A 21,717-nucleotide genomic window follows, 5' to 3' on the forward strand; every position below is an offset into this window, starting at 1 on the left:
ATGTCTTATTGTAGTTGGAGTTATCTCACATGTATGACTCATATGAATGTCTCATCTAGTGTGACACTGTCAGTCATTGTTGTTATTACATCAGTTTTTATTCTACTTTGCTGTCTATTAAATGTAACCAAAATGATGGATAGTGAATATATAACTGCTTATGATAATGAATCTAATTAGCATTGTAATTATTGTCTATTGTTTACTGTTTATTTAAGTCATACGTACACTAAATTGCCAAAAGTATTCATCATTGGTCTTTACATGCATATGAACTTGAGTTCTTAATCCATAGGGTTTAATATGATGTCAGCCCACCTTTTGCAGCTATAACAGCTTCAGCTCTTCTGGGAAGTCTTTCCACAGGTTTAGGAGTGTTTATGGAAATTTTTGACTGTTCTTCCGTAAGGACATTTGTGATGTCAGACCTTACTTTGTGCACTGGTGCACAGTCATGTTGTAACAGGAAGGAGCCATCTTCAAACTGTCCCCACAAAGTAGGAAGCATGAAATAATCCAAAGTATCTTCATATGTTAAAGCAGACCTTCCCAAAGTGTGAGGCCCACCCCTTAGGGGGGGGCGCAGAGCCATTGCAGGGGAGGCGCGGTATGAAGGGAAAAAAACAACAACAACAACGCTTGGACACTGCTAGCACGGGGTGCCCACACAAACGCAAAGCAGGAGATGAAGCATAACTGAATATGTTTCCAAACCAACTTCATTCTAAGCCAAAGACTAGAAAATATGGTGAAGCATATCTTCCCTTTGGTTTCACCTGCACACGTGCCAAGGTAGGTCTCCCCTGCATAGTGCTCTCCAAATCACAGAGAAACAGTATCCCACATTCTTGATTTTTAGTTCACACACACTTGTGGTAATGACTAACTACTCCTGACATTTTGGAGATGTTAGTTCTTTATACAGTAAAGTTACAGCAGGATACAAATAATATCAGGCTGATCCTGCCGCAATTTGTTCCCCCTGTCTAAATCATGGACAAACGGTATCCCACAGTTGTCAAAGGAGTTTGCAAAGAAAAGCGTCTGGACTTCTTTAAGTTGCTTGAAGACGTTTCACCTCTCATCCAAGAAGCTTCTTCAGTTCTAAGGTCAAATGGTGGAGAGTCCCAGATTTAAACCTAGTGCGAGTAACCCCCCACAGAGGGACAAAAGGACCCCTGATGATCCTCCACCTAATCCAAGGTGTGAAACTGGGTGTGGGTCCCAATCAGCCAGGGTTTCGGGTGAGCTCATTGTGAAACCTGGCCCCACCTTATCATGCGATTTCCTGAGGTCAGATGGCCCAGGATGTGAGTGGGCGTTAAGGTGTCTGGGGAGGGAACCAATGTGAACATTGGCATCCTCGAAAGAGTGTCCTTTATCCTTAAGATGCAGATGGACTGCTGAGTCTTGTCCTGTGGAGGTACGTATGGCACAACACAGTGTTCACAGTTTGGACAGAGTGGACAGGTGGTTTGAAAGAAGAGTGAAAGAAGCCATCTATGTCCACTGTGAGCGACCATCTTTGAACAGAGGCGGTGGTTTACGACACCAACTATAATCCAGTTTTGAGTTCCCTCCGCCATTTGACCTTAGAACTGAAGAAGCTTCTCGGATGAGAGGTGAAACGTCTTCAAGCAACTTAAAGAAGTCCAGACGCTTTTCTTTGCAAGCTCCTTAGACTATGATGACCTGGATGACTGAGGACCTTCACAGACGGCATCCCACAGTTGTTTATGTTTTTAAACCCATTTTGCACAGAGAGGCAGTTTTTAAAAAATGTATTGATAGCAATGTCGAATATTATTACAATTACATGTAAAACAATTACACCGTGACGCCTCTGCCTTTCTAAATGGAGGGACAGTAACTGCGTGTGTGTATGTAAGCGTGTAAAACTTGAAGATAGAGACAAAATGCTGTTAATCTGACTATCTGCCATTCTGCAATTCATCTCATGTAAACAATAACGTGGCACACAGCGTGACGTGAAAAAAAGGCACATACCTTTAACGTTGTGTGACGAACTCTGTATTCCTCGTCCACACTTAAACGCAAAAAAGGAGTTTTAAAAAATCTCAGTTTTTGGTGATTCGAAACGCCGTTTATGTTTGGACGAAACAGCTGCGTTTTCAAAAATACCCGTGTAGGCGGGGACGTAGCGTAAAAGTGTTAGTAGTTTATTTTCTTACTACCTGCAGATTACTTGTATTTGCTTAATTGTTTACTAAATGTTTGAGGTGTGAAATAAACTGCAATGGAGCAAAATATGGGTGTGTGTGGTTGGAGGATGTGTTAGTGCGTGCGTGTGTGCGCGGGGGGCAACATTTTTCTTGTAAAACAAAGGGGGGGCCTAGCGAAAAAAGTTTGGGAACCGCTGTGTTAAAGCATTAAGAGTTCTTTCCCTGTAACTAAGGGGCTGAGCCCAACTCCTGAGAAACATCCCCACACCATAATTCCCCTCCACCAAACTTTACACCTAGCTCAAAGCAGTCAGACAAGTACCATTCTCCTGGCTACTGCTAAATGCAGATTCATCACTACCAGACAGAGAAGAGGGACTTGTCCATCCACAGATCACAGCTCCACTGCTCTAGAGTCCAGTGGCGGCATGCTTTACACCACTGCATCCAACGCTTTGCATTCTACTTGGTGATGTAAGGCTTGGATCCAGCCGATCGGCCATGGAAGCTCATTCCATGAAGCTCTCTGCGCACTGTTCTTGAGCTAATCTGAAGGCCACATGACGTCTGGGGTTGTCTGCACACTCTGCTGACCCCTCTCTGTGATTTTGTGGCTGTGTTATTCCCAATCACTTCTACTTTTTTAGAACGCCACTAACAGCTGGCTTTGGAATATTGCACAGGTGACATCCTATCACAGTACCATGCTGGAAGTCACTAAGAGGAACACATTCTTGGACAAATGTTTGTAAAAGCAGTCTGCATGCCTAGGTGCTTGATTTTATACACCTGTGGCCATGGAAGTGCTTGGAACATCTTAATTCAATTATTTGGATGGGTGACTGAATATTTTTGGCAATGCAGTGTAGCTTGCTGTACACATGAAATATGTTTGTGATGAGTTGCTGTGTGACTTCCTACAGGTTCTCTTTTCCTCCAGTCTCCCTTCACTTAAATGTAGTCATAAAAGGGCAAAACAGCATCCAGTTTCCCCTCACAATTGAATCCTACTGTATGCAGCTGCACCACCACTTCATTTCGATTCCGTCTGAGCACTGAACACTGGTTTGCTTAGGTAGTGTATTCCATTATAATGCATAATTTATAAGGTGATTGTTTGTTTTATATGTAAACTTTAAACAACCCTCAGCCAAGGAGTTAGTAAATAATGCTGTTAAATAAATGTAATGGAAGAGAATTAAGTGGTACGGGTAGCATCCAGTGGAAAGGAAATTCAAGCTCCTTCAGCAGGAGTGTGCAAACCTCTTTCCAAAATAAAGTATGTGTAAAATATGTGTTAGAACAAAATGCAATTATTTGCTAATGATTTAAACCAAAGTGAAAGTGTCAAATACTGAAACTGAGAAATGATAGTTTAATAGCCCCACGTGATTTTATTGCAACCCACGTACCACTCTGTTTCTTCTTCTTTTGGCGTACGCAAAAGACGGGAAGACTTGTGAAGTTCTTAAAAACAGCACAACTATACATGCTAACTGGGAACAGCTGGGTAGCATGCTAGTGGTTAAAATGGTCACCTCACAGCAAGTTGTTTCCTGGTTTGAACCCCAGCTAAATCGCTCAGCTTCCTTCCCATAAACACGCATGTTAGACTGATTGGTGTTTGGTCCTGTGTGGTCACGGAAGTGATGCAAACAAAAGAATAATGTGCTATATCTGTATGTTTAAAAATGTGACTCTGACGTTGTGAAAAGAATTACATAAATACAGTGCTATACATGAGGTGTTTTTAAAAAGGTGGAAGTGGAAGGTGCATGGTCAAATACTTCAACAATTTCAGCACAACATTGCTTAAAAGAATGCTGCAGGACTTGTTATTAGTAAAAGATAGTGAATGTGGAGAATTGAACTTTGTACAATTAAAGAAGACCGACACAAACAAGCTGCAGGAATGCCACCGCTTTCTCGACACTTAAACTCAGCGAAGATGAATTGAAAGCAGAAAACATTCCTGTGGTCTCACCACTCAGGATTTAAAATTGTTTTTTAACTTCACGTCCTCGGAGAGAGGACAGAGTGGACCTACAATCCAGCAAATAAAAGAAAAAAGATCAGCATCCATTTGCGTTTGCATAAGTGCACATAGAAAGCACAGCTATGAAGATAAATAAACAAATTTATTAGATCACCTGTCATAAAAATAAGGAAAACAAATAGTTTAGAAATCTGTCAAAAACAAGTTTATAACCAAATAGTTTAAAATGATATTTAACCAAATTCATGTTTTTATAACCAAATTTGAGCACATTGGACTTGTCTGAGAAGACATAAATTGCTAAAGCTTAATATTTAACCAATAAAATTATTTTTTCGGTTCAGGAATGCAAGTAAAAAAAATTAATTTGTGCTTTTCTACAGTTAGTTTCTCCTTCTTTGTAAAACAGTGAATTAGAAAATTGATGGATAATAATAATTATATTTTAGTATTAAAACTATCATCTTGATTAAATAGCTTGCACAGACTGTAACATAAAAAAATTATTTGGGCGACTAGCAAATTACCAGTACTGTTAATTTAGGACATAAACCTCACACTGGGTGGTGGTTTATTAAATTTGTTAAGCACTGTATGCTTTTCTGGCTGTCATCCTTACACCATCTTCTTCAGGTAGGATATTGCTTAATCCAACATGGCTTTGCTGAACCATACTCTGCACATATTACTCTAGGGGCAGTAGAGCCTGGAGCAGACACAGGGTGAAAGGTGGGGTGCACCCTGGACAGGTCATCACAAGGCCAATCTTAAACCCGCTAACCTCTCCACAACTGTGCTGCCCATAGTTCAAACATATTGTATGCTTTTTTTTCTTCAAAATTAGATTACTGCCCCAAAGCGTCGAACGACAGCTCTAACTGCATGCGAGGTGAGTTTTAAACATCTTTGACTTTTGTTTCTTCTTACTTAATGAGGAAGATGATAAATTGAAAAGCCATGTGATTTGAGTTCTCCAGTTTCTCATTTTAGTCATTTGGGAAAACCTACACACACACACACGCGCGCACACACACAGAGTCATTCAGTCAAATACAGTCATGCTAATGTGATGCCAATGCATTACCCCATCAGATTGTGTTATGCATGGACGGCTCTTATCATTTCACCCTAACTTTCAGCTAAACGTGGAGAATGTTTTCCCCTGACATTAGAGTTTGGTAATGGTGCCTCTCAGGGCCACTTTATTTTCTGAAATGAAATATTCATTCATTGGCAGGGACAGTCTTAGAGGAAGTCTGTCTGAAGTCTGTTCCAGCAGACATTTCTTCAATATTTGATGGGTCATCAGAGCTCTGTGTCTAATACTGTGCAATTCTTCCAAATATTCATTTTCTCTGTTTTGCTTCTCTGTCTGCAGATGGTTGAATCTACTTACAGTTAACTGAATCAGACATTTAAAAAAAAAACTATGGCCAAAAAACATATGGGCAAAAGTATTTTTTAACCACTTTTGGTGACATTTTAAGTGCAAATCAACCTTTTTCTTGACATTATTTTTTTTTCTTTCTCAACAGGTTATGTACCTTATAAGGCCTATCTGTTGTGTAAAGCCATCAGCAAGTGCACACTAAATCAGCTTGATTGCATGCCAACAAGAAGATAAAAGGCTCGGAGGTGGGTACAGTAATCCAAAGAGAGCGGGTGGTCTGCTTCAAGGCATATCATTTTATTCTCTCATGCATATTCACTTCTAAGCCTCTGAGTATGCAGATCAGTCTTGCCTGAACAGTGGACTCTCCAATCACATCCTACTTTTTTTCTTTCGCTCTAACTGCACCCTGCTGTGCATGAGCGCTGGCACAATGAAGGTGTATGGGTGTGTATGTGTGTGTGTCTGTGTGTAGGGGGGATTTTTTTTTTTTTGCTTGTTTGCAAGTTTGGGGGCAGGCAGATTTGAGTGTGCATGCATGAATGAATGTTTGGGTCTGTGTGCATGTGTGTTTGTGTTCCCTGTGTGTGTGTAGGTATATGATTGCCAGACACATGGCTTTGTCTTGTCCTGGCACTGTGCTCTGCTCACCAGATGTTCTCCTTTTTTATCATCCTCCACTTGCACCGTGTTCTTTGAGGGTTTTTGAGAATCTGTGCTGCTCACATTCAACTTGCTCTGTTGTTTTCGGCTGTTTTGTGGGTAAAAACAAAATGCTCTTCAAAGCCTTTTTATTTTCTGTCGTTGAAGGAGGAAGGTTATTACAAACAACAACTCAGCAAATTACATTTAGACAGTAAATTATGTGCTAATAATTGAGACCTTTAAATCACAATTACAGCAAATTCTATTTAGTTTTATATTTAGAAAAAACCGAAACAGTAAAAATATTAATAAAAAATGTACAATTAAGCACTTGTGGTATTGTGGCTTCAGAAAAACTGACTAATATAAACTGCTGGTCTTTGATCACTGAGGTCCAAACACATGACATCAGCAGGGCTGTCTGTAGTCTGCAGGTTTACTGACTGATCATGTCCTTTTGTCCAACTCATACTTTCACAAGCAGAAGAGATTTACAGTATTAATCTTCCAAGATTAATGCATACGTTTTGGCAGGGAAACAACAAACCACGCTTCCAAATCCATGTTTTAACAACTTTGAACTGGCCTAACATAACACAGACCCATAGCTCCAGCTCATGTTGACTGAATATTCACTTTGAGTTGGATCCAAACTAACTTACGACACGTTGAACAGTATAATTAAGGGTAATCCTTGCAGGAGTTTGCAGCTGAACAAGCTACGTGGCATATAATCTAAAAGCAGTAAGCTAGCTCGCCCGTATTCAGACTGTAAAGCAGGTCCTCTTCATTACCTATGCAAACAGCACATATTTACACACACGTGTATAAAAGAATACACTCAAACAAAGAGCTTTGTGATGTTTTAAAGGCTGATGTTTTCTTTAGGTGTTGCCTTGGTGACACTGGTGAAAGTCTGTCCTTTGGTTAGGCCGACAGAAAATAAGACTGTGTAGGAAAACAAGTTCATATCCTAATAAGTGTTTTCTCCCCAAGGGTGTTCAGGCCAAAAGAGCCCCCACCCAGGCATCTTGAGTGCCTTTTAGAGGCCCGTGGTAGCACTGAGTGCAATTGAGGAAGAGTCAGATTATGGGTAACAGGCCAAGTGGACCACCTGCCACCTGTGGGCAACATCATTTTATTTTGTTCTCCTATGTTTTGTGTACTCCTAAATGTTGGTCTGGTTGGTCTGCACCTTATCGCTGTCTCAATGGGCGGATCGATCCAAATATCGATAGTATCGTTGGCACTGCTATTGTGTCAACACTAGCATGATATGATCGATGCTTCTACCCTCGAAGTTCAGAATGTAGCTCACTAAATTGTGTGTAAATTAATTATGTTTTTGGAAATGACAAAATATACCACAGACATGCACTATGAAAAATGTCTGACCCTTTTGTGGCTATATCTTTTTATCCTATAACACATTTAAACAACAGAGGTTGACCCAAAGTGCTCAAGAAACAGGCACATTTATATCCCAGGTATCCATAAAACCCAGTTTCACCAAACATAAAAAGCCAAAAGGTGTGTTAACTCATTATTGTGGATAGTAAAAATCACAGTAATTCAGTGGTCAATAAAATGTGTTCAGAATTTGCAAATTGACGATGATTTATCTCATAAGTCATGACACACTGCTCTTCCCTACATAAGCTGCCTTAATAAGTTGAAACTGTCAGAAATACTGGCCCTGTATTTATTTGGTATTCGATCGATATAACAATTTGCCTATTTCAAAAAATAACGCACCAATCAGCTACAATCAGCACACCTCGAGTCCTTGTGTTCATGTGGAAGATGTAGATGTCGACCACCCATCTAAATGCTGTAGCAGATTAAGAACACCTCAAAGAACTCCTTGATGGCAGCCTCCCCTATTCTTTTTTGTCTGCCTCAACATGGCGTGAAAAGAAACATGGCAAGGCCTACTCACTAATTAGATGATCATGCGCCTCATTCTGATTGTGACTTTTCTCTTTGATTGACCCCAACTTAAGTGCTCGATGCTGGTGATGTCAATGGTGGTGATGGCTTTATGAAACAGCTGGAAACACAAAAGGTCCACCAGGATTCATTTATCAAAGAACGGGGAAACCAGGCCTGAGAATTCCTTATGAGGATCCTGCCCTTCGTCCACAAGAGGTCAGAGTGCAGGGTTGCATACAGAACAACTTTTCAAACGTTGCAACATTTTGCTCACGGCAGAGCAGGTGAGGGGAGGGAGGGAAATGCTGCGATGACTAGCATGTTTACACCCAGCTGCCGTTCTAGGTGACTGGTGCTAAACACAGGAAAGCAAGAGTCACGCTACACAATGCAATGCAGTCGTGCCCATGTAAAAATGAGATCAAGCTGTCACCTGGTCGGTGCCACCACCCACCAAACGCACAAACAATCACACCCCCATCAGCAAACGCATAGAGCTGTCAAATAAAGCAACGCTTGTAATTACGGGAGGGGCCGAAATTCAGATTTATTCATTATAAAATGAAGCCTGCCGATCGACGGAGGGACAGCTCTCCTCCATCTGTCATCGTCGAAGCCGCACGCGTCTGACAGAGGGATTCATTCGTCTTGTCGTCTTTGACAGTCGGATTTTCCCGGTGCACTCCCACCAAGAGTCGCACGGGATTTTTTGGAGGCATTCTAAAAAAGAAAACACTCTGTGACAAGGAGTAGGCTCTTTATGAATGCAAATGAGTCTGGGAAAATTCACAGAGTAGCTAGCGGGCTCCGAGGCTCCGGCATCCGTCACATCTCCCCCCACCAGGCACAACCCACGCTTTGCCAAGAGGTCTAAGGGCTTACAGGGGCCCTACAGCAAGAACAGACACACTCAGGGGAAAAAAAGGGCATGGAAATCCTGTGGCTGACATGCACTGCGAGTGCCACCGGTGACTATTATTTTCATGAAAATGATAATCTTACTGTTTTTACATGCCATCCACAGAATCGCTGGTGGGTTTTGGGGCTTTTTTTATTATAAACCATTCATCTCCAAATCCCTCTCTGTGTGCGGATATGTGCGTTTGAGGATGCGTCACTTGTATCACTTGACATTTGGCTCCCCTTTTATCCTGTTCCAAGGATAGTAAGTCAAATGCTGTGTGACAGGTCAACCCCTTCATATCAGTCATTCTTCACCCTGACCCAGCCTCGGCTGCACAAAAACACATCCGGCTTTTTCCACAGTAAAAATGATCACTGACTCAAAGATGCAAGAGATTGCTGCAGGGTTCAAAAGCATCTCCATCCTTACGCATCTAGTTTTTTTTTTCTTCTTCTTCGTCTGCAGTCGAAATCCAAGAAACAGAAGCCGTTCATTCAGAGGATTTATGTATAATATTACATTAACCATGCGCAGCTTTTGTTGTCGACTCCTGGTTTAAGTATTTAATTTCCTTAATCGTTAATCTGAGGTGCAAAGAAACTGGAACGGGTGGGTATTTAATTTAGTAGGAGTTCAGAGGAGGATGGTCAACTGAAGCAGAGCAGGGGCTTGGAAATGCTGACTCGGCTCCTGTCGCTTAATCTATTTGAGGCGTGATTAAAGTTTAATTCGTGCCCATCTCCTAATGCTAGCCGAGTGTGTGTGTGTGCTCCTCAGCAGTGGGTCGGTGAGTAGTTTCAAGCTGAGCCCAGGTCTTTTCTCTCTGTCTGGGCCTCACTTTATTCATGCCTGAGGGACGCCAGGAGCAGCAAACAACTGAATTTTTCATCAAGGTTACTTCCTGTGCCATGCAGTTGCTGCTTTCCCGCGCTGTGTTCCTACCTCATACATAACTTACCCTGCCCTGACCCGCAGCTCTCTCTCCAGGAGGAGCTGTTTGACCCTGGTCCAGATAAGAGAATATGTGCTGTGGAGTCAGCATCGGTTTGTTATGAAGCTCGAAATATTGTGATTTGGTTCACCTGGTTTGGTAAACCAGGCGAATATATCTGGAAGCATTCAATCCACTAAATTACCCATGTTATACATGGTTTATTACACATTATCAGGCTTTTAAAGTACATAAAGTTTTGTGGGGGGTTTTGGACGCTTCAAGAGGTAACGGGAGTTTCTAAAATGTTACGCCACTGTTTATTTTTATTTATAGTTCATGCCATAGTTAAGTTCCAGTCCCGGATGCATTATAACCTTTGGTACGATCTGTCTTCTTCCATTCATCAGAGCAGCTTCGCCAACAAATTCAACTAGTTTACATTTCTGTTGGGAATATCGAACTCCTTAGCATTTTTAGTTTCCAAAAAACAACTCTGAAACTTCTGCAGAAAAACATCGACTGTTTATAAGAACATTTTTACATCAAAATTCATCTGCAATTATAATCAAACTCTACTTTTTATGAGAATATTAATGCTGCAACAACACATTTGGTTTTAATGGAGGGAAAATATGCAGTGTCAGACGATTTTTTTCCCCCCTTCTTCTTCTCTTTCATTAAGGCTGAAAATGCTGCTTTATCTCAATACAGCAATCAGAGCCACAAATGAGGTCTTATTTATTCTATTCAGAGTTTACTTTCCTAACGGCATCCGAGCAGTAAGGTCATTTTTGTCTATTGGCTTACAGTGGAATAAATTTGAATTTAGAGTGAACAGAATGAGCTCTTTCGATCATATTTCACGCTAATCAATGCTGCCTTGATTTGTAAATCAGAACTTAGGAGACTGATGAGTGGGGGGTTGACACAGATTGGGATTTGAAGAACCAACCTGACACTGCGGTTTTATATTAGCTGAATGATGGAGTAAAAAATATAAGGAAAAGAAAATTAATTGTCTTGACTCCTAAATGTTTTTTTTTTCTCTCACTTTAAAGCATGCACGATTGCAGCTGAACCACCATCTCCCTTCAGAAGATTTACAAGATAAATATGAGGCCCCCTCCAACGTTATGACACAGTTAAATAGGGAATAAAATAAAGCCGAATGGCTGCTGGACTGGAGACTTCCATTTCAAGGCTGTGCTGTGCAGTCTTTGCAGCTCCTGAGTGTCAGACATTATCACCACCACTACCCTCAACCTCACCCTGCCCCTTGTGACAATTACTACTCTACCTCCCTATTCAGCACGTAATGAGAAAACTGACTGATCGATTTCTGTCCGGCCAGTAAAAAAAAAGAAGAAGAACAGACCACACTCCGAGGCACAGAACTGCAGTTTATCCACGTTACAATTTCGATTTTTCAGGCGTTAATGGGAGAAATACTATTGCAAGGCAGCAACTAAATTATTTTAATGATGTATTAATCATCTGATTCATTTCTTGATGAATCATTTGGTCTATGACATGTCAGAAAATAGCTGTCACAGTCAAAAAGTAAATACGACAAAGTAGATACAGTGCCCTTTTTTAATTGCATCTGCTCGTCTTCATTCCTACTGTACCGGCTCCCAATGTTGAGCTTGTTACTCAAGAAAAGTATGTATTACACATTAGATTACTCACCAGAGTAATTTGTTACACTACTCATTGCATTACTTTCTCGTCACTCCGTAAAATGACCTGAAATAATGTCTCATTTAGGTATGAACACAAAGCTGACAACACAAGACAAAGATGAAAAAGCCAAGTTGATTCTACTTTAGAAGCATGCTCGGATAGAAATGGAGGCTACAAACATGACTGCTTTTGTTACCTGTCGAAGTTCAGGCTCTGGCTGCAGGGCTGGGGTCGGCATACACTCAGCTTTAAAATCCCTCTCGGTTCTTGACTACTTTAGTGTTAGCATGCTATCTATGCAGTAGCCTTGCAAAGAGCCAAAGTTCTCTCAGCAGCAGGTATTCGTCTTAAAGTTTGCGAGGTTTCGTGTGTGATGCCGCTAAAAACAAAATGAAGCCAATGCGTTGGTGCCAAAAAAAGTGCAGTTCACCAAATGACCACTTGAGGCTCACTTCAAAGGTGAATCTATCCACACAGGCTTCAAATGGCAAAGTTGAGCTGGAAGAAAAATAAACACATTTAAAGAAAGGTACAAAAAAATTTTATTGATAGTTTCATTTGCTGTGTCAACTTCATAGTGATTTTTTAAGCCCTCTTCTTTAATTGCTAAATAAAATAAATAAATAAATAACAAACTATCAGTAATTTTCCACCTGAGACCAGGAATGTTAGTTAAGTTTAGTAACTCATAAAGATGACAGGCAAAATAATAGTAATAGTTTTGCAACACATTTACCACAAGAAGTGCTGCAAAAGTCAAAGTGTGCAAATTTGTGAATTTGTGACTTGAGGGGGCACGTTTGAGTGGCTGAGTTGTGGTTGTAAACAGTAAATAAATAAATAGGAGTAAAATTATAGGTTTTCAGCTCTCAGTGTATTTGTGTAAGTATTAGTCTACATATTTGTATTTTTTCCCATGTGTAAAACATTTTATTCCACAATTTTGACATTTTATTCAACAAGCCCTCGCATTTTTCAAAACACAAGGTGTTTGGATGAAGACACATCCAAACACCCAACCTACAAACACGGTCAGACATAAGGGCATTTGTTGATACACGACCGACATGCACACATTTTGTGTGAACTTTTGAGGTTTTGAGAAAGCTAAGGTATTAAACTGAGTTTTTGGCAGCTGTTTAAAACAAACTACAGATTCAGTGTCCTGACGGGCTGTTTGGATGCTACATCCTCTGGACTGTGTGTGCAACACAGATGGACCCTGATCAGATGATAAGAGACTTCAACTGCTGGAATAACGACCCAGCAGGGAGCTCCCCATGCAGGGCTTTATTTTTAATTAATGCAATTTTTAATTGGATTTAAAATGGAAATCCAATGACAGAAAGCTGGGCTAGTTCATTTGGTAGCAGCCTACGTTCTGGACTAACAAAATAACCTTTAGCAATATGAAGTGCGCAGGTACCAAGTTAAACTAGTCATAACAGCAGGTGGGTGAAGCAGCTACCAGTAGGAATGAAGGATACCACTGACCAACACAGGAAAGGGTGAGAAATACTGAACTGCCTACATAGCAAAAGCCTAAAAGTCCATCTCAATAAACTGAGGCGGTTTTAGATTATAAAAATAATTATTTTGGCCAGCAGTATTACTCCCCAACAGCTGTAAACTGATAGGAAAAATGATCACATTTCTTTTTAATCAATTATCCAGATATTTTATGAGATTTATTTTCTGTTACTGGGTAACTGATGGTTGGAGTAATCTTTATTATATATTATATTATTAAATAGCATTAGCTCTTATTGCTCTCACAAGTAGGCTGTTGTGTTGGATTCCAAAGGAGGAAGGCTGCTAGTTAGACCGCTTTCTGTTACGACTCTTGTGGTCCAATATTCCAACTCAAGACTTGTAAAACGCTTTCCACAAACTGCTCTATTCTCTAATAAATTCATCTTGATTTATTGTTCCTTTGACTGATTACACGGGTGTAAATATTCAGCAGGAAAATATATAGTCCGGATGACAGAGTGTCTTTTCCGAGCACCACCATGCTGTCCTGTTGGGTCAGAGCTCCACTGCCACTCACAATTATTTATTAGGCTACATATGCACCCTCGATCCATCACTGTATTGCCACCCGGTCCGGTCACATCTCTTTATGTTTATTACAGTGTCCCACCTTCCCGAGGAAGATGATTGACGTTTTCGGAGAGGACCGAGGTGGGACTTGCGCGCTTCTTCTTCTCCAATCGTGGCTCGAGGGGCGGAGGCTTTTCATCCACACTCTGATTATGAGTCAGTTACCAGACATAAGCGAAACAATAACAGTTGGTGGTACTTTGTATCCAAAACCTTCAAAGGCAAGTTGAGTCTTTAGCGCGTTTTGGCGCATCAAGCTCTTGAGTATATCGGAGGTTTCATAAGAGGAGCACAACGCTCTCCACTTTTAATCACATTAGGAGCCTTTAATGTTCAATCCTGTTTTTTTTCCTTCCCTACAGTAGCGGTGCAGGAGTGGCCAAAGCCTAAAGCAGCGATTCAGATCAGATTTCACCTAAACCAGCTGGGAGAGAGACCGAGAGAAAGCGAGAGAGAGGGTTTGTCAGTCTCCCTCCTCCCAAATCCAGAAAAGCTTACCAAGGAAAAAGGAGGAGTGGGCTGGGAGAGAGACACCGAGGAATCCAGAGGAATTTCTGAGGATATTTTCTCTTCTTTCTTTTTTCCTCTCTTCCCCTCTTTGATATTAAAATTTTAAAAGTTGGAGTGGAGGCAGCAGGGACCGTGGTCAAGGATGGATGAGCAGCCTCGGCTGATGCACTCCCACGGGGTAGGCATGGCCGGACACCCCGGCCTGGCGCAGCATATGCAGGATGGCACGGCAGGGACGGACGGAGAGGGAAGAAAGCAGGACATCGGAGACATATTACAGCAAATAATGACCATCACAGACCAAAGCTTAGACGAAGCACAGGCGAGGTGAGGCTTCACAAAACACTTTATTTATTCACGTGAAAATGGAAATATTTGGGATGGAGAGGGGGTGGGGGGGGGATCATAACATTGTGGTTCGGATCAAGACTGCCTCTAAATGAAAGCAATTACGCCCACCGAAGTGCCGTGACTGCGCGAAAGCGAAAGAAAGACCCTAAAAACTTGTCACGATTCGTGGTAAATTCTTTGCAAAAACTTTTCTGTCATTTTTTTAAGGTAATATATCGAAACTATAAATGATTGCGTGGCTATATGAGATTGACACAGGGGTGTGTTTTAGCTGTGGAGCACTGAGGCACCTCAGTCAAAGTGAGAGTCTTCTGCCTTGTTACAAAGGAGCTTACATTGTAATCCTATGCTGTAATAACATGTTGCAGATCCCTTTCTATAGCCTGCACTAGCAATAAAATATACATATAGCAAACATTTGAGGCAAGTTGTAGTACCTGAGTGAATTTTATTGGATGCTGCATAGGATAAATCTGTGTTTTCCAAAGATTTGAAGTCATGCATTGTGCATTTAAATTATTTTCAAAAGAATTATACCCACAAAGTATGGATTGATTTTTTTTAACAAATATATTTTTCCCATGCTTTGGCTCCTGTAAGTTTTATATATTTGCATGCTTTGAAGTACAATCAGCTGAGATATGTTGGGAAAATGTAACCTTTCGGGGATTTCAGCAAGTTCAGTTGTGTTGCCACTTGTTTGAATACTGATTTGGAAAGTGGTGTCCTGTCCCCCCATCCCTCCTTTGTTTTGTTGTTTTTTTGTTTTTTTTTTAGAAAACATGCACTCAACTGCCACAGAATGAAACCGGCTCTCTTCAACGTCTTATGTGAAATAAAGGAGAAAACAGGTAAGGTCACTTTTATGGCCAGTTCCTTGTGTGTCAGCATCACTTGTTTTCTTTTCTCTCTTTTTTTGGTGTCTTCTTTTGATCGTTGAAGCATTTTTAAAGAAAAGCAGAGGTCACGGTTATCTAGACTTGACTCTCCCAAACCAGTAAATATGTATTTACATCATGTTTCCTTTCACAAACCTCACTGACACTGGATAGCTCGCTGTCATTGGACATTTGGGCCTCTTTGGGACCGTCTTTCTTTCTTTCTTTCTTTCTTTCTTTCTTTCTTTCTTTCTTTCTTTCTCGCTCCTCTCTTCTCTGTTTTCCTTGGCCGAGTTTGATGGTGTTTGCTGAAGTGAGCTGTTTTGCATGCAGAGACAGGTCAGGGGGATTTTCTGTTTATGTTCGCAGCCTGGGTCAAAGTCATGAAAAAGAATGTGTGAATTATTACTCTCTTAACAGCAGATTAAAAGGAGAGCTCCTCACATGATGAAAGCCTGTGACTATTCTCTGAGGGATGTGGCAGAGCGCTGCTTTTGAAGGGGAGGAAATAAAACAAAAGATCCAATATAACCTTATCTGTGAACACAACTTTGAAGCTGTCTGAGATTATTGAGAGAGCCTTGTCACTTTGGCTGCTCGGTTGTCGCGTCGCAGCCATGCAGACAGCTGAGAATAAACACGGGGCTTGTGCTGTATGGAGGCAATGCCGTTTTCATTAATTTAACATGAACTGTTGTTCACTGAAGCTTCACTCTTATGAGTCAGAGTTTGGCACAGCCCCCCCCCCTCCAAAAAAAAAAAAAAAAAAGAAAATGAAGAGAGAACGTGTAGACACTTGATTTTCGTCACATTTAAAACGTGAAGCCCATGAGGAAGAAGCTATAGCAGGCTGGGGCCCTGCTTCTAAATTGCAAGGCTTGGAAAAGTGAGAGAGTAATGCTTGGCTCTTTGTAAACTGTCTGGCGTCTCCCCGGGTTCAACCAGAGTTCGTTTCCAAAAAGAAGAACAAAGTGACTTGGACCTTTTCCTGGCTTTTCCCCCCTGCCTCTCCTCTCTTCCCACCGTTCTTGGCAACCAGGATTTCACAGGGCTTCTGACGAGAGAGGCTCCCCCCAGACTGCAAATTGCCCTCCCCTCCGCTTAGCACCAAGTTTGGAAAAGGAACATAATTCAATTCAATGTGGATTACATTTTCTCTCTCTCGCTCTCTTTTTTTTAATGCATCGGATCAGTTATTTTTACTTAAAATGTGGCTGGGGAACATTTCTCCCAAACCACAAATCAGCGAGCTCTAAATAGCTACATTGTTTTGATGGCGACAGAACGACGTATAAAAAGTTAAGAATAACCCAAGCAATTTGTGAGGGAATCAAGAGTGAATGGCTGCCTCTCTGTGTCCTCCCTGTCTGCGTTTGAAGAGCTGAGCCGCGGCTCATCTTCGCCCATAGGAGGTTTGTGCAGACGAAACTGAAAATCCTTTCACTGCAGTGACAGAGAAAATGACTCAAACCTTCACCATGGCATTTACAGCCAAATGTGCTGAGTGCAGTGTATGCGAGCGCAGTACAGCCTGTAATTTGTCAGCCTTTTTTATATTCTTTATAAAGAGTCAGCTTCTCCCTGCTTTTTACACTGTTGCAGTGAGAGTGTCTGCGAGAAGAAGAGCGAGCAGGGGGCGATGAGTACAGCAGGGCAGATTTGAAGCAACGCTTTCTCCTCGACCTTTAACTGAAGAGAGGAAGTGTTTTTTTTCCTTCTTCTTTACGTCATCTATAGGTGCTGCATGTTCACGTGTCTGTGTGTGTGTGTGTGTCTTGTACGCGCCTCTTCTTTGTGGTGCGAGTGTTGACAGCAGCAATATGGGACATTAGAGCAGTGAGGTGTCCATTGGCAAGCAGCTGACAAACAAGGCGGGAGCACATGCCAATAGCAGGCCTTAACTGATGACCTCACACACCCCCACACCCTGTTTATTTGCGCAGGGGTCATTCCTGTGTCACAGATTTAGAGTATTTAGCAAGCTTAAATAAGCTCAGGTTCACACGCTGGCCGATGGAAAAGCAGTGACAGAGATTTGTGTTACGACTTACAGTCGTACCTTTCGACGCCGGGGTTGTTTGGCCCGTCTTCTGGCCCCTCTCGACTTTTTTCTTTTTTTAAACTTTCATCATTGTTTCTGCAGTTCCTGAGAGCACTTAGAATTTGTTTTCCTGTGCTTGCTTCACATCCTGTGAAGAGAACCGGAGAGCGTCTTTGTATGTGTGGAACCATTACGGCGAGACAAGCTGGCACGTACAGGTTGACTAAGTAAGAGAAGCCAGCCACCAAGTCAGTGTTTCTGGGTGTCAGATTTCAGGCCTACGCTCTCCCTCTCTCACTCTCTGTCTATCTGTGGGCCTGCGACCGTTTCGTCAGGCCACTCTTGTCAGCAGCCTCACATTACTCCCATGCAGGCTCGGGTCAGATGGCGAGCTCCTGCATGACTAATGTGATCAGACGGATAATGCATTACACCGCTTGAACTTATCAAAGCTGGAGACCTGCTGAATCAGTCCATCCCGCTAAGTGCCACCCTCTGCTCTCAACCCCCCCTCCTCCCCATGCATGCGCCGCTAATTGGACGTGTACACACAATTTAGATATTCACAGTGGTGTTGATCTGGTCACTTTGGAGGTGTCATGAACTCTTGGGCAAATGTTGTTCTTTCAGTGTCAAGAAGGCGGCTTTTGTTTTGATGGCTCAAGAGTACTCTTTGATAGTAGAGATGCACAGATCAAGCAGCCAGGCACAGATTTTCAGTGTTCTCAGTCCAGACCTGATTCGTTGCATGTAAAACTTGGGCACAGTGGCACAGGCAAAAAGTGGTGTGTGCACTTTGGAGGGACAATCAGAAAAACTTTAGTGAGAACAAACTTAAATCAGACACTTAAATCCCCCCTGAACATGGTTATTTTAAAGAAGCTAACAAAGGTAAAGTGGTTAAAGCTAATGAGCCTCAGTATGAGCAAAGGATAGTTACTTTGGGGATGAGTAATAAATAAAAAAGGGTTCAAGTCCTGTTATCTGGTGAATTTATAAACTTTTTACAAAATGATGTAAGGACTTGATTTTTGTCTTGCGATATAAATGTGTTGCACCTGCTTTTGTAAAATATGTCAGGTAAAGGTGGGTGCACAGCGACTTACTGTCGGGTTATTATTTGTACCTCATTTTGGTAGCATAACACTTTGTTTTCAGAGTAGTTTATTAAGCAAGAGAAAATCTGTAACTTACTGCAGTTTGAGGTAAACTTTAAAGTTTACTAATTTTATTATGAAAATAACGTTTTACATTGTAGAAAAGCTGATTTTTGGTTCTATATGTTGTCAGTTAGAGTTCTTAGAAACTATATGATAGTTTAACCAATAATACCGGCTGGACCAACTGGTCTCTAACAACCCAACAACTGGTGGCTGCCAATGTGTAATTCAGATTATATGGGATTGTTTTTGTTTTAACCTTAAAAAACAGTCTAATGGATTGAAACAAAACAGCAAAACGAGGACACACTGCAGCCTGTAAATGACCAGGTGAGATGAGTAGCAACTGATAGCATACTTAGCATTAGCTTGGTAATCATACCAATGAGAATCTCCATCAGCATCTCTGTGCAGGAAAACGCACCAACTTGTGTTTACCAAGCTTTTAATTAAGGAAGCAGAGCACTGAAAAAAAAAACGTGTAACACTGAGCAGTAAACTTAGTCAGTCCCCAATAGATGACATATTTGTCCAATGCCATCACTGCAAAATCCAGATGGGATAAAGCAGCATATCCAGATGTTTTGTTTTGTTTGATCAGCTGTTGAAAATATGTATTATTTACCATGAAAAACAGCAAAGCTTCTTAATGCAGTAGGTGAAGCCAACAAGAGTTGGCATTTTGCTTAAATAAATGAGTGAAACGAATAAGTGATCATATTCAGTAACATCAGTATAGCAGTAAATAGCAGTATTGAGCATCATGGATCCTGACTTTGACTGTTCACTAATTACTAATCAAATAAGTGGTGTCAGATCTGCTTTGCTTGACTGAAATAAGCCCAAAGGTGCACGGCGATAATGTCAAATTACCGTTTTCTGTAACATTAGCGTTAAACACTTGGAGAGGTACTGGTTGGGCTCAATTCAGCCGTGGATAAACTGGTCACTATGGCTCCCAGTCCTGCAGTTTTTCAGTATTTAATTGACATGGCTGTCCATGATGAGTTCAGGGGTTAGTGTTGCCTCTCTTTGTTACCCTCCTCTCATCTCCAGTGACAGATGGAGGCATTAGTCTCCAATGTGGCGCTGTCCTGAAACTAATGGCTATGTCCTTGGTTTCCCCGCGCTAGCTGGGAGACTGTATATCTGTCCCCGGCTTGGAAGTGCCGAAGCAGCAGTTTATCCCCCTATGTTTTAGTTTCCACGGAAATAAGGCTGAACAGGACTCTGCCTGTTCTCTCATAAATAACTTCAAATAAATAACTTCAAAATGTGTGCGAAGTTTTCCCGAGAAAAATATTGCCTGGCTTTGATTTATGCATTTATCGGAAAACTCTTCCTCTACTTACCAGAAATGTTCGTCTAAGTGAATAATAATAAACATGTAGTATATTTTTATAAGTATAGTCGGAGAGGGGATGTGCTGACTGTCAGTTTATCTTTGCTCTTGAAGTGAGTTATGACATGCGTAAATAGACCGGACTCCCTTTTATTCACCGGCATTTCCTCTATATTCATATTTATGCTCACTACATATTCACTTCAGGGGCAACAGCAAGTATTTTTGCTGTTTCCTGTCCTCTGATATAAACTCACTTGCAATTAGGACAGCTAATATATTATGCAAATGTTGACTGGCTTAATTGAGACATGTTAATCATGTTTTAAGAGGCTAATTACAGCCCTGTATATGTGAGGTGGGAGTTGTAATTAGCCGTGATAACAGATCTGGCTGTAGAATGGTCATATTCTGTGTGTCGATGTATGGGAAGGGTGTGTGTCTGTGTGTGAGATATAGGTATGTTGCTGGGCTTGTTCTATGTTTGCTTTCACTCCTTATTTTTACAGACCTCTCGCCCTCTTTAGCACACAAAAACAATGATAATGTGTGTTTACCTTTCCACTGTTTTTGTCCTCTTTACGTAGTCACAAGTTAAACTGGCGTCCACGTCTGTTTGCTTCACCTTCGCTGAAAGGGCAAGAGGGACAGAAAGACGGAGCTATCGGCTCACCTATCCAAGAGAAATATGAATTCATTGCGTCTCTTTCTATAGTTTGTTTCCTGCACTTTTCAGTCTGGTTATCTGATGCAGCAGCGCTGACCATTCTGCACGCCGGGCTTTTATTCGAGACTGTGTTCTTAGTTTTCTGACAGAGATCATATTCAGATCCATTACGCTAAGAATGCTTTCCCACTTATCGAATATAAAATTGCTTTAGAGAGGAAATTTGCTCTATGGCAGAGTGGAGTTTCTTTTTTATCAGATGTTTGTCTCTAGAGCAGCTTTTAGTGTCTACAAAACAGCTCTGGTGACATTATTGCAACTGCAATTGCCTCACCCATTGTTTTTGTTATTGGTGCTGTTTGGATTTGATTGGATTTTCCACAGTCTCATGGAATTGCTTCACGCAGCGTGACTGGCAAACGCATATATCCTCATACTGTTGGCGTTGAAACACCTGCAGATCTTATTATTGATATGTTCATGGGGCTCTAACCATACACTCCTACCTTTGAATTATACTGGGGGGGTTTTTGGCCTTTTTTTTAAATACCTTTCATATATTTTCTTGTGCCAAAAAATGTAAGTTATAACATATTCAGATTTTCTTGATGGAGGTGTGTTTTCCTGGCACCCTGCCACTAAAATGTAAGTGGTGTGTTGGCAGCATGCTGGGGTCGTACAAAGGACCCCCTGACTTCGATGAACAGTCAAACATAAAATGGCAAGCACTCTTCCCTGGCTGACTTAGTAAAAATGACACAAATTAATACATGCTGCTTAAACAGGACCAAGATTAATGGTTGCCTTTCGCAGCGGCTTAGATCCACTGTCAGTCGCTGCTCGCTGCCCAGATGGAATCAACACCAATCAATGAGGCTGCCTGACTCTCACTAGATATCTGCTTAGGATGCTGAGTGGTTCACACACACACACACACACACACACACACACACACACACACACACACACACACACACACACACACACACACACACACA

General features: G+C 41.4%; 1 protein-coding gene across 2 annotated transcripts in view; it reads left to right on the top strand.

The window, feature by feature from the left end:
- Positions 1-14,135: 14,135 nt before the first annotated feature.
- pbx1a (pre-B-cell leukemia homeobox 1a) overlaps positions 14,136-21,717 on the top strand; it is a 51,612-nt gene continuing 44,030 nt past the window's right edge. For both annotated transcript variants that reach the window (XM_005721351.2, XM_005721352.2), the window contains exons 1-2: positions 14,136-14,607; positions 15,409-15,482. In XM_005721351.2, the coding sequence (XP_005721408.1) occupies positions 14,423-14,607; positions 15,409-15,482 (259 nt within the window). In that variant the 5' untranslated portion in view covers positions 14,136-14,422. The remainder of the gene's footprint in view (positions 14,608-15,408; positions 15,483-21,717) is intronic.

Source organism: Pundamilia nyererei, unplaced genomic scaffold (genome assembly GCF_000239375.1).
Source record: "Pundamilia nyererei isolate P.nyererei 1_Seehausen unplaced genomic scaffold, PunNye1.0 scaffold00004, whole genome shotgun sequence".
NCBI lineage: Eukaryota > Metazoa > Chordata > Actinopteri > Cichliformes > Cichlidae > Pundamilia > Pundamilia nyererei.